General features: G+C 40.4%; 1 protein-coding gene across 4 annotated transcripts in view; it reads right to left on the reverse strand.

Annotated features, from left to right (window-relative positions):
- The window catches only part of PPP6R2 (protein phosphatase 6 regulatory subunit 2), a 122,904-nt gene that overhangs the window by 62,420 nt on the left and 42,358 nt on the right, over positions 1-18,126 (reverse strand). For all 4 annotated transcript variants that reach the window (XM_075024485.1, XM_075024482.1, XM_075024484.1 and 1 more), the window contains 3 exons: positions 10,840-11,085; positions 3,336-3,522; positions 2,464-2,601 (listed from right to left, as the gene is read on the reverse strand). In XM_075024485.1, coding sequence (XP_074880586.1) covers positions 2,464-2,601; positions 3,336-3,522; positions 10,840-11,066 — 552 coding nt within the window. In that variant the 5' untranslated portion in view covers positions 11,067-11,085. The remainder of the gene's footprint in view (positions 1-2,463; positions 2,602-3,335; positions 3,523-10,839; positions 11,086-18,126) is intronic.

Raw genomic sequence — 18,126 nt, forward strand, 5'->3', positions numbered from 1 at the left:
AGGAGCAGGGTATATCAATACCAGGGAAACCTTAAAATACTAAGTTTAATTGCTGTCACTGTGCTACAAAAATAGTTGATGAACAGCTAGCCAAAAATCTATGGCACAAGATGTCTATCCAAAAGACTAGCTACTGCATGGAGGAAGATGTGCAGATAGGGAAAAAAACCCTAAACGTAGCATTTAAAGACATACAGTACTGTCAGTGAATGACACTTGAATGCAGGTTCAACATACAGATCAATCAGTCAGCTGGAAACTGTTTAACAGATGACGACAACACATAGGAATTTATGACACAATATGTAAGTAGTTAATTAAATGCACACAAATGAAAAAGTGCAGCTCAGATCCAGATCACAAGATAGACGGACGCCACTGTGCTGTTTGATAAGGGGTGCACGGCCTTATGGTTACTATCCAATACACTGCTTGACAGACCACGTTCTCCTGAATTTCAGCAGTTAGGAGTGGCAGAAGAGTGGCTAAGCAGGAGCGAGACCCTGGGAAGATCAGCCAATTGCAGCTGTACGAGTTCCTGAAAAATTAATACTTTTCCTCTTGCTAAAACTCAAAACAGACTGGTATCTGAGGTGTCCAGCATCCCAAACAAATGTGAAGACTGCTTTGAGACATCAGACAATTTGCAACTGTTCTAGCTACCAGATGACAGACAATATTTTTTTTCCTGAAGTGATGAAAAGCTAAAGCAGTCCATGAAGTATAACTTTTATTTCTAATACCTACCAAAAATCAAGCTTGCAAATTAACTTTTCTGGAGACCTAAGTTTCTGAATATATTGCCAAAACTGCTGATAAGTAGCTTCTCTAAACATTCAATCCCAAATTTCAATATTGCTACTACTTTCTGGTTTTCTGAGAAGTTCTTAAGCCATTGGATTTTTAAATGCTTGGGGATAATAATTACATTAAGACTATTTGTAAAAAAAAAACCAAAAACAAAACCCAACTTTCAAGTGCACCTCCAGTGCCACTTGGTATCTTCACTTTGTTTTCATTTTTTCTGACTGTGTGAAATCTTTAAGAGGTAGAATTAACCTGATAGGATGGGGTTAAAATATATCCCATCCAGATCTGCGTGTTTATGGACGGTTGATATTTGGAAACCTGGATATTTGGAAGTTTCCTGGATGGAAGCCATCCATCTAGGAAAAACACTACTCAGTTAAAATGCCATTTTATCATCGGAAGAAGAAAATAATTGCATTTATCTTGGTAATATTACACTGCACTATTGCAATGTCTGTCCTGCACTGGTGAGCCCCAGCCTGGCCCCAGTATCTTGAGAGGTCTCACCAGTGCTCAGCAGAAGGGAGCAATCCCTGCCCTCACCCCTCCGGCTGCCCTTGGGCCATCATGGCCTGGGATGTGGTTGGACCTTTTCTACAAAGCTGCTTTCTCTTCCAGTGAATTCTCCATCGTCATTATCCTCCATTAGTCCATCTCTTGAAGGCTTTTTCCTCCCATCTTCTTCCTTGGTATTACTATTTGATGTCTAACCAATTGAACTGCTGACTTTCCTGTCAAAAATGAGGACTTCCTTTCGTGGGTGAAGGCCCATACAAGTCTGTAAGGATTGATGTGTGCCTGTATTTTCTTCCTTCTCTGAACAGTATGTGTACTGCATGATGCACCGTAAGGCTGAGAGGAGGAATCGAGCAATGGTAATTATCCATCCTGAGTCTCTGCAAAGAACGTTTACCTGCTAAGCTATGGTGTGGTCAATGCTCCAGACACAGAATACTTAGGCAGCAAAGTTTGCCAAACATATAAAATCTGGTGTGGGCTTCAGTGACTCGTATACAGTTTTCCATATGGCACACTGCTCTTCTGGTTTACTGAGAGGGAGCCAAAGGAGTTTTTTTTCCTCTAATCCTGTACATCTGCCCACTAAAGGGGGGATGAGGCAGCCTCACCCAGACTGGGCTATGAAGGGAGAAAAACTTGTCCCACCTGTAAAGCAAACTAAGTATCTCAATAAGATATTTTATAAGGCTGCCTATTAAAGAGGAAGGGAAAGGAGGAGACACAAGATATCATCTACCAAAAATCACACACACCACTGAACATGGTGAGGAATTAAACAAATCACTGTCCCAAACGATCAGTCTAAAACTCTGAACACTGGGAAAGATTACAAATTTCCTTTGTCAAAGCTCTACAGCAAAAACAGCCAGAGTAAATAGTGGTTGCTATATGGAAAAATGAGTTGAAAATCCTTTACTGCCAGGGACTGAACTAGGCTTCTGTCATGCAAGCCACAAACAGGCTGAAGTACCCAAAGTAACCAACGTGTAGACTGTAGCACCAAGAAAAACAGTTTTCAGAAGAGTGGATCCGCTCTCATAATAAATGACAAAAAGAATTCTATTTCTTTAAGACACAAACAAACAAACCCCCTTGTTCCCAATCTTGTAAAGGAAAAAAGTAGTAGATTCTCACATTCAGTACTTCCTGCCGTAGAGTTGCAGGCTCCACACAGCTGATTAGACGAAGCAGGAGGTCCATCATTGCTGATGTATCTATATGCTTTAGCACCAGGCTAATAAATTTGTCTTTTTTCCTTAAAAATGCAATCACCTAAAAATAAAAGTGTCATCATCAGTTGCTAGTACAACATACAGACATGGCACACAGAAGTTCCCATACTTCACCTTGTCTCAACCAACCAATCTTGATGCAAAACGGCTACTAGGTTGGAGAAATTGTCCAGAGAATGAGAGAACAGTATTCTCATTTCAAGACAATACTAAATCAAATCTGTTTAGCTATCTTTTCTTTCCTCTATGCCACAAAGAAACCCAAGCCCACAGAAATAAGAGCATCAAGAAGCTGGTGAAGCTGGAGAATTTTCCATTCCACTAAGGCTCTCTGACAGCCTTCGTTTAAAAAAATCAATTTTGAATTGGAACGCATGTATTCCTAAAGCACTGTTCAGCTCATGTTTCCAGCACCCCTTTTACAGGCATGAGACTGAGGCACTGTTTATATTCTGGGCAATGATCAAAGGATGCATCAATATGCCTTAGTATGAAAAACAAAGCTTTAACTGTAACACGGGAATATCCCAGCTACTACAGATCTAAACCCAAAACTATGCAAAGGTATCTAAACGAGCCAGCATCTCTCTCAATTGAGGAATCCGAAGAACTTTTCAAAGCCTACATTTCAATTACAAACTTAAAGAGCACAGCAAGCTATTTTTCAGCTCTAAGAACAGGAGATCATGAGGGTAGCAATGATACTGCCATACAACACAAACAACGTTAGTGAATTAATTTGTGCTTACATATCAGGACAAATCTAATTGCTACCTGTTCCGTTTTTCTTGCAATGAGATTCCCAATAGTCTTACTGAAGAAACTGGCAAGCAAAGGGTTCAAAGGAGGCTCGTGATCCAAGAAGTCATAGAGGATATTCAGCAGAGTTTCATCCCCTCCTAGCTTGTCATTGATCTGCGGCACATCCGAGGTCAGCAGTTCACAGGCTGTGTTTGGATATCTGGAAGGACAGAACCAGAGCAACTAAAGGTGAAATGAAAACTCTCAAGAAAATCTTCCCTTATTAAAGTTATAAAGAGTAGGAGGATCACCCTTCCAGGGAGCAGGGGGGAAAAGAATATCACACAAGAAACAAGAGTCATCTACATTAATGGCGTATTTTAAGGAAACACTGTTTCCTGTAGCACATCATGTGAGTTGGGGTTTTTTTTTGTTTTTTTACAACTGAATTATGCATCTCAGCTGCCTTCAAATTGCAGTTAGCTCTGATTTTTAAAAGTGATGCTTAATCAGTTTTAATACACTTAAAATCTCTTAACATGAATCCATTTGCACAACTAAAATTAACCCAAAAATTGAAGGTTGATCTGAAGAATGCGTATTTTACCAGGTTTCTGTAACATTTCTGAAAAATTCGTCCTTCCATGACTGGAGCTGAATTAAAAATGAGCATCATATTTTATTTTTTAAATTAGGAGGACTAGAATTTAGAGACAGAACATTAGATCTAACACAAAACGCGTAACAAATAAGGATACACTATGTACGAGCAAGCAATTCATAGCCAACCTTATGAGTTTCAATTTTTCAGTAATGTCTATATCTGTAAAACTGTTTTTCAGAAAATTATTATGCCTGCTTTAGATCATTTTTCTCACTTACATCAGAATATGAAATTACATTTGACAGCTTATGAAATCCTTTTTTTTCCCTGACCTTGCTTCTTGCTCTTCCAGGCGGTACTTTCAGAAATAGGTCACATTTATGATCAGAAAAGGTAATAACGTGTTTACAATTATGTTTATAATTAGACAGTCTCAAAGTGCATACATAGGAAACAATAATTTAAACTCAACACAAAAAAACTGCTTTTGGGGGACTGTTAGTTTTGCTAAAAGAGTAAAGTTTCTTCAGGTTGAAATTCTACATTAAAAGCCAACTCCACCATATAGCTACATGGCACTGTTTTGCAAACATTTTACTGATTCAGTCTCTCCATTGCTCATGCGATGAAGGAATTAAGCAGGGGATGGGAGGCTGTCACACTACAACACCGAAATTCATCTAGCTATTTTTTATTTTTTTAAAACCTCATTTCAGCATTTCAGTGTTAGTGTCTTAATTTCATATTCTAGCTACTGTCCATCTATAAAAAGGGCTTAAGAGAACTCCTTCGAAAAAGACCTATTGACCATCACACAGAGCTTATTGTAATCAGAAACAGCAATTCATTAGTGCTGTGAAATTCAACCTAGCACTGAACTTTAACACTATTTTCACAGTTTCAATGATATGTATGATCCTAGAGTCAAAAGGCAGCTAGACTTTATTTTTAAACCATGATTTACTCTTACTCCACTAATTGTTTAAAGACTCTAACAGGGCACGCTCAAGTGATTCAGCGGTTCTAAGCACAAAGCAGCAATTCTGAACACCAGACTTCCCACTGAGTGCCAGTTCTTATGCATGCTTCCTAAAGTAGTTTTGATTTGTTATCAAGTGATACAGATTAAAAATAACACCTGTCCTTTACAGTTTGAGCATCTTCTCTGTGTAAGCAGAGCTGGTTATCTTTTTTTTTCCCCCCCCCAAAACAAAAAGAACATTTACTACAGATTTTAATAATGGTCAACTAAATTAATAGCAACATTAAAAAAGCTACAGAATACTCTTGCTGCAAATGCGTGTTCATTCTTTAAGTAGTGCATTCACTTTCCAAATAAAAATTGTGCCATTCCATAAAACACAAACCCAAGAGATTTCCTGCTTTTAATAGTTATGCAAGGTCTACCACTTTTTGTAACTTTAGACACAAGCCAACATCAAGATCAATATAAAACACTCCTGCAATAATATGACTGTTTCTACAACACAAAAGGAATACTTTCACTTTTGTAAAACAGCGAAGCTGAAACAATCTTACAATACACAGCAAGATTCCCTCCCCCCCCCCCAATCTCAAAGGAAAAAACCCACGCAGAAAAGAGCTGTGAACATGACTAGGTACCTCTCACATCTCGACCACCTTTGCAGTAACACCTGTGAGTATGTAACAGAATCCGGGTTGAGCATTTATCTGGGGTTTTTTCCTCTCTTAGTCAAAATTAGTTAGGTTTCTGCTCTGAACCTCATTAACAGAAAATCAAGAAGAAATCTTAACAGCACCTCCCAAACTTGAAATGGAACCCTCTGCTCTGAGCTTTGATCTCCCACCTTCCTAGACACAGCACGTTTCACACATCTGGCAATGCTTCCTAAGCTGGTGACCACCCATCAGAGAAGAAATTATGGAATTATTGTAGGTCTTTTGGAAATTTCAGCTCAGTTCTTGGAGTGACAAGACAGATGGATTGCTGGAAATCATGCAAGTGGAACAGATAGGAAAAATATCATGTCACTGTGTGAACTGACAGTATGCTCGTATCTCAAGTACAGCATGTTTGAGCATGCCATCGTATAAAGACATCACTAGGACCATCATCAGGGACTAGACACCAGGAAAAGATTTTTTTCATTTGATCCCACGTGGCTGTTCTTGGCACCTCTTCTGCGAAGAGACCTGCAGCTCTTTCTTCAGCTGTCCACCTGCCTGTTCTTCCCGTCAGTTTGCCTTAGCTGTACCCAGGAGTTATGTATGTGTGGCTTTCATCCCAGTGTTGTACATGTGGCTTAACTGGCAGGATGCTCTGCTGGCCCTTGGCTCTTTTCAGGTCACAGCTCAAGCTGGAGCTTCCTTTCAGTTATTGTGCTTTCAGGTGCATCACTTTATGCCCACCTTTACCCTAGTAACTGTTATTGGTTTGGTTTTCTTGCATTCATTGAATAGAATTTTTATTTTGGAAGAAATTCCACACCTCAACCTTCCCAATTTAAGCCTTACTTTACTCATCACACTTCCATTTGGTTCTTAACAAGGAAAATACTTCTTGCCCTGGTGGTATATAAAGGGTGGGGACAACAATAACTTTTCCAGTATATATACTGCATTGCTTTTTGTAGAGCCTTGTGCTTTCGATCATGAACACACACTCACATTCACTGTTTATCGAGTATTTTGAGCATACTGCCCACAAAGACTCCAAAGCCCTCCCTGAGATGTAAAAGCTGACTTGATGCCCACCAATGTGCACATGTAACTTGGGCCATGAGTCACTACACAATCAGCACTGACTGTATGTGCTTTCTTACTGCTTGGCCATATAACATAATGAAATCTTTCTACCTTTTAACTAACCTAAGTAAGTTTGCATTATCAACTTTCTACATTTATAATTAATCTCCCCTCTTATTTCACGTGCGAATATATCGAACAGCACAGGACTCAGTAGTGTAAAACCAGAAAGCTGGAACTGGCCATTTTTCCTTCACCTATATGTCTTTTCTTTAAACAGTTATTAATTGATGACAGAACCATTCTCTGTTATCCCATGACAGCTTGTTTTCAACAGTCTTCGATAAGGGACCTTATCTTTTTGGACTGTATGCCACATGAGGCGTATCACCATTATCCATGTGTTTCACTGACTCCATCAAACTCAGCTCCTGAACTAAGCGTGACTTCCCTCTACAAAAGCAGTACTGTGAGAGCCTGCATTTAGAGAGGTGTCTATGAATCATAATGCTATACCATAAATTCTTCAATGTGCACAATGCAGAAGCCAGATTTACTGGCTCACAGACCCTTCTTAAGAACTGATGTTCTATTTGCCGCTTCCAGTCCACTGGTTTTAAGGCTGACCAGGTGAGCTATTTCACATTTTAATTCCTTTAAATCACTCGGGTGAATACCAGCTACTCCTAACAATTATTCTACTGATTTTGTTCCATAGATGCTCCAATTTGAGACAGTTCCTCAGACTATTCCCCTGTAAAGAAAGATACTACTCAGGAATCTCCCAAGAAGTCTCTAAAGTGAGTACCAACACAGACAGCTTAGTTATATTTTCTGCTACGGTCCTATCTTCCTTTCACATGGGTCACCCATCTACACATTCTTAGAGAGGCTTCCTTATTTTGATGGGTTTACAGTGGTTTTGCCTTTAGCAAACTGCTTCTCAAAAATCCCTTTGTCCAGTCTCATGGATTAACTCTCCACTATATCCTTTTTCCGTATCTGGACACAACTTCCCTTTTGTGAGGATGTCCTTTTACCTGTAATGGATTATTTGTTTTTAACAAAGCCAGTTTTCTACATTAGAATTTTTTTAAAATCTTTGTAGTACAAGCTCTGCATTTACCACGAGCCACTAAAATGTTTCCAGGCCAGCTGTGAGCTTTTTACCCTTTCACAGTACCATTTACTTACTAACTAACCTCCTCATATTTATGTAGTTCCGTTCCTAAAAGTTAGAAAAACAAACCCCAAGCCCATGATAATGCTGTTATGTCTTTTTTGCTCCTATGAGGATGTTAAGTCTGAGTACATTATGGTTACTGTTACAAAGTGATTTTACAACAGTTATATTTCTTAGAGCCCCCAAAGGTATATGAAGACTTATTTCTCCTTTTTCTGGCTCATTGCTCCATGCAAAAGGCATTCACGATTCCTAAAAACTCATGCACCATGCCTCCCTGTGATATATATCCTGTCAACAGGCGGATAAATGAAACCTCTCATTGTTATAGCACATTCTGCTCTTGTAGCCTTTACAGTCTCCAAGTTTCACACAGTCAGATCCAATACTTCATCCTTTCTATTTAGGCACGGCATCCCAACCCGTAAGTTTTCCGTGCTGCAGCTAACTTATCTCACTTGACACTCAGCCCTCCATCCCCTAAAGTCCACTCTTACACCAGCAGAATCTAACTCTCCCTTTACTATAACCTGTACTTTCATTACTGCATGGTCTCAGCAGGTTTACAAGACACCCTAGTATGTCAACAAGTTCATTATAAATAGACATTACAGTTCAAATAGTTTATACACTTCTTTGATTGCTACAGGTCTTCATCTGGTTGCTTAGTTTCACATGCTATGCTTAGATGGGGATTTACACTTGAGTTTTCCTCTTTGCAGTTTCTCTTCTGAACTTTACAGACTTCCATCCTACTGACCTGTCAAGAATAAATAATTTTGATGATTCCATTTCCACAGCATGCATTGAGCTGCATGCCCTTCCAAACCTAGTTTCTCCCCTGTTCCAGTTTAGAAACTTCCATAACCTTAAGAGCCAAAAATTGGATTCCATTTGGATTTAGACAGTCCATTCTTCCTGCTTAGCCTTTATTTATTCCAAAAGGTTCCCCAGTTTCTAATAAGCTTAAACCCTCTTTCCCCTCTCCAGTGCCTCACCATGCTTTGAAAATGCTTCTCTGGCTAGTCTACCCAAGGTACTGGAAGCATTTCCAAAAAAACCCCAACATTAAGATCAGCTCTATTTGTCCTGGCAAGCAGATCATTATGCAGTTCTTGTTGCCATCCAAGACTCAGATAAGTATCTGTCTATAGTGTATAATCACACTTCCCACCACTATACAGGCTTTTCGAGCAGGCACCTTACGGGATGCTCTTAGAAGATATAATGCTGCCATCTGATGAAGAGATCGGTGAGTGAGACTGCTAACTTAAGGCCTTCCCAACAAGATTTTCTTCTATCTTGCCAGCACACCAGACCACAACACTGGAGGCTGGCCTCTTCCCACCACTGTGCACCTTTGTCTGTGCCTCCTCATCAGCCAACCTGGCCTTAAGCTGCTGAAACCACACGCTACCTTCAAAAGTTGATGAAAAGGCATATAATCCTGCATGTGAAATTCAAGGATGCCTGGGAGTAAACACTCTCATACTGAGCTTCCCTCTTTATTTTGGTTTGCATTAAAGATTTTGCTGCTTGAGAAATTTTTGGTTTTCCCCACCTTCTCTTATTCTTAGTCTGTTCGGTTTCAATAGGAAAAAGTTTCCACTTCCACCCTTCAGCACACAGGATCAGAGACATAAACCGCCTTCTGACAGTAGCCACAAAAATCTCAAGAAGAACAGGACTTAAAAATATGGTCTGGTTAACTGAAGTAGTATTCTGAAGTTAAACAGACAATGTACAAATTAGTACTGGCATGGTACTGGAATCCCTCATTCTCTCCTCTGGCAAAATACACCCAGATTCCAGCAAAGGACCCCAAGTCACACATTATTCAGCATTTACTCTGCTCATTAACTCTTAGCACTAAGGAAAGTATTGCCCATCTTCTTCAATCAGATATTTTGGGTTTGAGTTCGTCTCAGGTTAGCTGTGCAACCAATATGGATAAAGGGCTGCAGTAAGCTCAGAGCCTGTCACCCCAGGAAAAGCCAGTTATCCTGATGTAACACAGAAAATGCAAAAAGTCCAAAGACTGTTGTGTACCACATCCCTGGTTTAAGAGTACCTGTACAAAATTTGCATTTGTAGGACAACAGTGTAAAACTAACACTCCTGGTTCCTTCTGGCAATACACATTTTATAGCAGAAGCCTTGCAAAAGCAGCCATATAATATTCCAAGTTACTATATAACGTATTTCCTGGCATTCGCTTACCTGGAAATAGTCACCTAGTGACATAGTTGATCAACTATCTTGCCTAATAATAAACCTAAACAATACTACCATTTCTTCTGTGGACTTCAAGCAACAGCAGCAATAACCAACACTGATCCATTCCCACAGTGACAAACTTGCCCATTTTTATTTATTTATTTATACACAGAGGAGCTTTTTATTTTTACATAAACTTAACAAAGAAAAACAAACTTCTCAAATCCAAAACATAAATATTTTCAAGTATACATTTAGTTAAAAATGTATAAACACAACTTGTTATGAGAACCAAACACATCTAAAGAGTTCACCATCATAAGAAATAGGCTCTTTACAGAGTTAGGCCCTCTCCCTAACTATATGATCACCGAAATCAGCAGGTTTTGCATATGCAGCACATTGAAAATATTACATCTTTTACTCACTGTACAGCTCACTTTCTTTTGTGGGCTTGGCCACTGAAAACCAAGCAAATTCAGAAATTTCTCAGAGCAGAATGCTTTTTTGCTTGCAAATTTGATAAAAGTGTACTAAAGGTACTTTTAATTATTTTGCTTGCAAAGTTTTGAACAAACAACAAGAGATTTTTTTTTTTAGACAAACTCAATGTTAAACCATTAAAAGTACAGAATCAAGCTTCTGAAAATTCACTACAAATAACGAAATGCTGTGAAATATTTCACAGTACGAGAAAGCCTTTCTCTCAAGACTGAAAAGGTTACATCCATCCCGCACCAGAGCATTTCCAACATCAAGATCTCTCATTCAGTTTTCTTCGTAATGGGCAGAAAACAAATACCTACTTGAAGCGGACCTTCTCATCCATATCCACAGGGGGCTCATGTGTGATGAGGTTGACCAGCTCCTCCATGCAGTGCTGCTGGCAAAGGAAGTCCAGCAGCTTGCGGTTCTGAGCCTTGCACTCCTGTAAGATGTCATCTTCATCCATCAGCTCGTGAAGTGTCACATCTTCTTTATCCAGCAGCTTGTCCACATGTGATGTCGTGTTCAAATCAAACTTCCAGAACATGTTGATGGGACACAACTAGCTATAATGCAAAAGAATATGAGTTAATCTTCCATCTTTGCTATTTATTCCATCTTTATAGTTCTGAGCAGAATACCTTAGTATAGCTGCCAGCCAGCTTGTAAAAATCAGGTAAATTCTGTAAACAAAATTAGAACCTTTTCACACCAGAAAACTAACACAGCTTCGATTATAGCTTAATCATAAGCTATATAATCAACAACAGACACAATATACGCATGAATTAACTTTAACTCCAAGTAGCTGGAACTAAAAAACAAAGATTATGTTCACACATAAATGCTTTGTTGGATTAGAGTCAAGGCTGGTCACAGATAGAGAAAGCAGGCTACTGCACTATAAACAATTTGCATTAAAGGGTTTGGGGTTTTTTTTGTATTATTTGTATTTCAGAGTCATGCTCATCAGCCATGATTGCAACAATCAATGATTTATGTAAGTGGAAGAAAGGCCTCCAATGTATATATAACAGCAAGAGATAGACCATAATAGCAAAGTATTAAAAAAAACAAACCAACAAACCACCAACCTACTGGACACTGCAAGCAATTAACAACAGCAGCAAACCTAGAGCTGAACTGCTAATAAATATAAACCTTATGGAATATTAGAATATGCTATTAATCTCATAAACATCATAAAAGTGTAAAACTGAGTGGTCTTTTGTGGTGCAGAAGAGTGTATTTTGTTTACCAATAACATAAATGGGCAAAAAGATACTATAAATCAAATCTAGAAATAGAAGCTGAAGGAGCAGCATCCTTTTCCTACACATTCTAGATCTCAAGTCCTCATACATACTTGCTGAAAAGAAACCCTTCTCACCATCACCTTCCCTCACAGGAAGTTTCACATGGACATTTTACATCATCCCAACTAAATACAAAAGATTTTGACACAGTTCTTTGCAAAAGTGGTAAACTGAGATACTGCAAATAACAAAAAAGTGACAAACTATTAAAGACCGACTGGAGCTGGAGCCTAGTCCCACAAGACTACAGTAAGTTAATCTTTCATAAACAGTGATCAAACCCTGCCCCAGCTGCATTTTTTGCCCCCTCCAAGTCTCCGTGGCAGTGCTTGGGGACTCCCTGTCCGAGCAGGGTTCCCTTAACCCTGCTCGCAATGGTTCAGATCATCCCCTCTGATGTTCCCTCTCTGTATCTGCTGCACCTTGCAGGAGCCTTCAGTGTGTGACCAGAATCATATGCTGTACTTCAGATGAGGTTTCACTATTACCATATAGATTAGCAAGAATATTCCCCTTCAAACAATTTTTGCTAAATATAGAGCACTGCACTTTGTATTACTCATGTTCATCCCACTCCTACCCCTGACTCTTCCCTTCCTTTTTGTTATCCTGATTTTTCTCTATATGAGCTCTATTAATTACGTTTTTCCAGTTAGCTTCCTCAATACACTTCAACTTTTAGAATATTAATTACATCAAAACAAGAGACAGCGTTCAGACTATCCCTAAGAAACTCTTCAGTGGTCTTCCTCTTAGTATTTTCTCTTATAATTCTGTCCTTTACTATCTTACCTCAGGATCAGCTAATTCACCACAATTCCTCAACGAGCCATAACTTTTCACAATCCTGTTCTGGCTATTGTACCAAATACGTTAATGATCTCCACAAAGAAACAAGTTTTACCGAAATTCTTTTATTTAGACTATCAGCTGCCAAAGAAAGAGCTCAGATTAGTTTGGCACAATTTAAATTACTGATTTTCATTTCATTTTGCATTGTCGTATCTTCTACTGTTCCCTACAGGGAACAAATAAGGAGTAATCTTCACTCTTCCCCAGTAACACTTTCAAGTGTCTTCAGAGAGTACAAGTAACTCAAATTCCTCCTCATCACTAGACGTTTGTACTTCAAATAGCAGCTAAGTCAGCTAACTATCTGAGAATTTGAGTACAGCCTTTCATTTCTGGCTACCGTTTAGTGTTTCAGACTAAATTCTTCCCCAGACACTGTCTCATCCTCACTCAAACCCCATGGCTCTGCTACATGTACAGAAGCCTAACAAAAGGAAAAAAAACAGCTTCTGAAAGAAGGAGCCCCATGCAGGAAGAACAGTCAACTCCTGGGTCTGTATGCTAGGCGGAAGATCAGGCACAATGAGGGACCACGAAGAGATGGCATCGTGTTGTAGGCTATGAGGATCAAAGATGGTTTCAAGAAATAAACAATCATTAACGCTAAAGAAAGTAAGAGAATAACTGTTATTCCCCATTGACAGAGGTGATAAGCATAGCTCAAACAAGATAAACGTTCTGTGTAATAATATCATTAAGCTAAAACACATTCTATAAAATGAAATAAATTGGACGAGAGATGTCAATGTGCTACATTCCCAGATTATCCGTATATAAGCATGTGATTTTATACAACAGGATCAAAACGCTTTTTTTAACCTAGCCCACATTACTATTTCCGCAGCAGCAGGAACACTTGCTTCAACCATTCATTCTGCTTTTTCCAGCATCCAAAAATGTTACCACGCCTGATCTTTTGCCAGTTCCACTGCTTGCATAACTACATCTAAGACAGAATTTTGAAATTATCCTTTAAAAAAACCAAAAACCAAACAGAAAACAACAGTTTTTTCCTCCACGAAGGTTTACTGAAGAAGGGGGGCACTGTTTTCCAGTTACCATAGCTGGGCAATTTAAAAGGCTATGTAAAGACCCCAATTTTTTTAATTACACATATAAATATCTGGGTGCCTTGCAGCCTATCTTTCACACTGAAGCTCCAATGAAGGGCTTATAGGAACTACTAAATGAAACACATTAAAGAAACACTAATTTTTTATTTATTTTTACCAATTAAGTTATTCACATGCATTTTCTGCCCTACCTCAGTTCAAGGATTCTTCACATGTGCGTGTATGGGTCTAAGGATGTCTAAAAGAAAAAGAATTACCTTACAAAATTAAGGCTATTTTTTTCTTGGAAGAGCTATGTTACCCAGGATATTTGATCACAAACTCTGTGGAGCTCCACTCAGTGCTTCAAAATTTGTCATAGATAACTTTTCTATTTCAGAGAGCTTTTTTCCGTGTCAACATAATTCTTTCTTTTAATGTCTTTATCTCAGAGATTTAGAAGAAATCAAGAAAATCTTTGCAAGTTCGTCTTTTGTGACACAGCACTGCTGATACGACGAAGCCCTCTTTGAATGTATTGGTGGTGCAATACTAGATTATAAAGGGAACATTTAAACTATGAATTACCAAGCCATCCAAAGTACAGCCTCCTTACAGCTTTGTCTTCCTACAGTCCTCCTGTATGCCACATTTACTGGCTGGCTTTGGACTTTCAGCATTTTGAGGCAGAGCTCACATACACATTACAGGAAAGTACACGGCCCCAATCCCAGCAGAAACAGAACTGAGATCCTGATCAAACATCACATCTAGGAAACCACTTTATACTTATGAAGTTCATTTTAAACATCAGGGGACAACCACTTCTAGTCAAACCTACAGCACACATTTCTTGTAAAGCTACCTATGAACATCAAGGCTATAGGCTCTATTTGTGACAGCCCAAGCTCAGTTACTGAGGGGAAAGGGGAGGAGGGGGTAGCTTCCAAAACAAAAGCTTATTCAGACCTCCCCCATGGCCCATCCACTGCCATTTCCTAACAATCTTCTAAACTGCCAGATTAGTTTAGGTTGATCCCAATCTTTTGGGAACTAGATCCTCTGCCTCCCTCCCCACCCCCCACCCCCAAACAGCATAAGAATAGGCAGAGAGAAAAGCAGTTTCTAATTTGAGCTGTTTAAATCAACAGTATATTGAAATAAATTTAAAAGGTTAACCTTCATCATTACAGCAGCAAGCAAGAGCTTCTGCACCCGTCCATTCAGCTACTGAAAATGCACTCATGTAACTGAATTTCTGAGTTAGGAACAGACATCTGAATTTTCAACCTACGTGACACTGCTGTGACAGTAATGCTGTTTGGCTGTATAGTGTGTTCGTTACAAACTGTTCTTCAGATATTTTTAACTAACTATGCTTAGTTATAAATTCACCGAGTGAAAAGTTGGCATAAAAGGGCTTAAATTAAGGATATTTGGGTGCACAGTTAACCTAAATACATATATATTCCATACATATATGTGGAATACACATGTAAATCTCACTTTTCAAATCTAAACCCATTATAAATCTGTCAATTCTACACTTTTGAAAAACTTTTTCTGTATCTACAGGGAAAGGTATCTAAGCTATAGGAGACACTGATAAGCTGTCCTTAGGAAAGGACAACAGCTCTTCTCTCAGCACAAAACAGGCAGATCCCCTTTCCAACCTTCTTCTTAAAACGAAGGTTGAGAAGAACTCCTGAGGAGTTTGGCCTCTCCCGGTCCTCACTGGCAGAGCCAGGCTTCTGGAAGACACTCATGCAATTCCCAGCGCCCTGGGACTCGGTGCAGCTGCATCCAACTGGGAAGGGAGGCTGCCTTGCAGCAGTGACTCTCCCACCACATTGCCCAAAGCTCATGCAACATGAGACGACTTCTTTGCCCTCACCCCAGCCAAAAAAGCTCTTAGCCATAGTGCTCTTACAGGATACTCAGTAAAATGCAACAAGTGAGATTTGGAAATGATTGTTCATGACGTATTGAAACCAACAGTTTGGCCTAACAGACAGTTAGGCCAAAGCAGGTGTCGAGGCAATCAAGTGAGGTTTTGTAATCCACGTAACATCTCTGCAAGATCGGAAGTGGAATGGTACCACACAAAAAAAAACCTCAGACACACACACGCCACTTAAGGACCAGCAGAACAAGTCACAACCTACAGGAGCCAGATGAACTGTCCTGGAAGGCCACAAGTTAGGCACAAGAGAGACAACACACTGCTGTAGCACTGTCCATAGGGTCTGAACTACAGTGCAGAGAAGTACTTCTCTGGAAGCAGAAAAGTACAGCAAAGGCTGAACAAGTAGCTCCTAGCGCTAGCGAATTCACAAGGTCACCGAATAGTTTGGGTTGGAAGGGACTGTAAAGATCATCTAGTTCCAACCCCCCTGCCATGGGCAGAGATATCTTTCACCAGATCAGGTTGCTCAAAGTCCCATCCAGCCTGACCCTGAACACTTCCAATGACGTGGCAACCAAGCTTCTCTGGGTAACCTGTGCCACTGTCTCACCACCCTCATTGTAAAACATTTCTTCCCTATGTCCAATCTAAACCTGCCCTCTTTCAGTTTAAAACCATTGCCTCTTGTCCTGTCACTACAGGCCTTAGTCTAAAGCCTCTCCCTTTCTTATAAGCCCCCTTTATATATTGCAAGGCTGCAATAAGGTCTCCCTGGAGCCTCCTCTTCTCCAGGGTGAACAACCCCAACTCTCCCAGCCTTTCCTCATAGGAGAGGTGTTCAGCCCCCTGACCATTTTTGTGGCCCTCCTCTGGACCTGCTCCAACAGGTCCGTGTCTGTCTTGTACTGAGGACCCCAGAGCTGGATGCAGTACTCCAGGTGGGTCTCACCAGAGCAGAGCAGAGGGGCAAAATCCCCTCCCTCGACCTGATGGTCACGCTACTTTTGATGCAGCCCAGGATATAGTTGGCTTTCTGGGCTGCAAGCACACGTTGGCGGCTCATGTCCAATTTTTCATCCACCAGTACCTCCAAGTCCTTCTCCGCAGGGCTGCTGTCAATCCCTTCATCCCCAGTCTGTCCTGATACTGGGGACTGCCCCAAACCAGGTGCAGGACCTTGCACTTGGCCTTGTTGAACTTCACAAGGTTCACACGGACCCACTCCTCAAGCCTGTGAAGGTCACTCTCAATGACATCCCTTCCCTTTAGTGAAACAACTGCATCACTCAGCGTCATCTACAAATGTGCTGAGAGTGCACTCAATCCCACCATCATTGATGAAGATATTAAATAGTATCGGTCCCAGCATGGACCTTTGAGGGGTTACAGGTTTCCACTTGGACACTGAGCCATTGACTGTAACTCTTTGGACATGACCAACCCACCAATTTCTTATCCATCTAACAGTTCATCCATCATACCCATATCTCTCCAATTTAGTGGCCAGAATGTTGTGGGGGACCTTATCAAAGGCCTCACAGAAGTCCAGGTAGTTGACATCTGTAGCTCTTCCCTTGTCCACTGATGCAGTCACTCCATTGTAGAAGGCCACTAGATTAGTCAGGCACAATTTGCCCTTGCTGAAGCTATGCTGGCTGTCTATAATTGCCTCCCTGTCTTCCATATGTTTCAACATCTTTCAGGAGTATCTGCTTCATGATCTTACCAGGCATGGAGGTGACACTGACTGGTCAGTAGTTCCCAGGGTCCTCCTTTTTACATGATGTTTCCCTTTTTCCAGTCACTGGGGACTTCACCTGACTGCCACAACTTTTCAAATATGATGGACAGTGGCTTGGCAACTACATCAGCCAATTCCCTCGGGACCTTGAGATGGAGCATGTTGGGTCCCATGGACTTATGTATGTTCCTCAGGTGGTCTCAAACCTGATCTTACCTTACAATGGGAGGAACTACCTTGAGGTTCAGGGGCTTGAGAGATGTGGGAAGAGTGATCACCATTGAAAACTGAGACAGAAAATTGTTGAGTGCCTCTGCCTTCTCCATGTCAGTTGTCAGCAGTTCTCCCGTCTTATTTATTGGGGGGGGGGGGGCAGCTGTGGATTTTCTTTAATGTCCCTTTTCTGGCCAATGTACCTGTAGAAGCCCTTCTTATTATTCTTCACATCCCTTGCCAATTCATTGAGATTTCACAGACTAGGATGGTCCAGAAGAACTTTCCACCCAAACATCAACATAATCAACACCAGGATGCTTGCAGCCAACAGTGGGGGCAATGGCACACCACTACCCAAACCCAGGCAGCACCAACAAGACAGAAGAGGGAAGCTCTTGATGAAACACAGTTATCCCACTTGTGGAAGCAGCAGAATACCTACACATACATATACGCATGCATACAACACACATGTTGATTTCAGTATGCTCATTTTTCCATGAAGCACGTGCAGCCTTCTACAA

This window comes from Buteo buteo, chromosome 4 (genome assembly GCF_964188355.1).
Source record: "Buteo buteo chromosome 4, bButBut1.hap1.1, whole genome shotgun sequence".
NCBI classification, from domain to species: domain Eukaryota; kingdom Metazoa; phylum Chordata; class Aves; order Accipitriformes; family Accipitridae; genus Buteo; species Buteo buteo.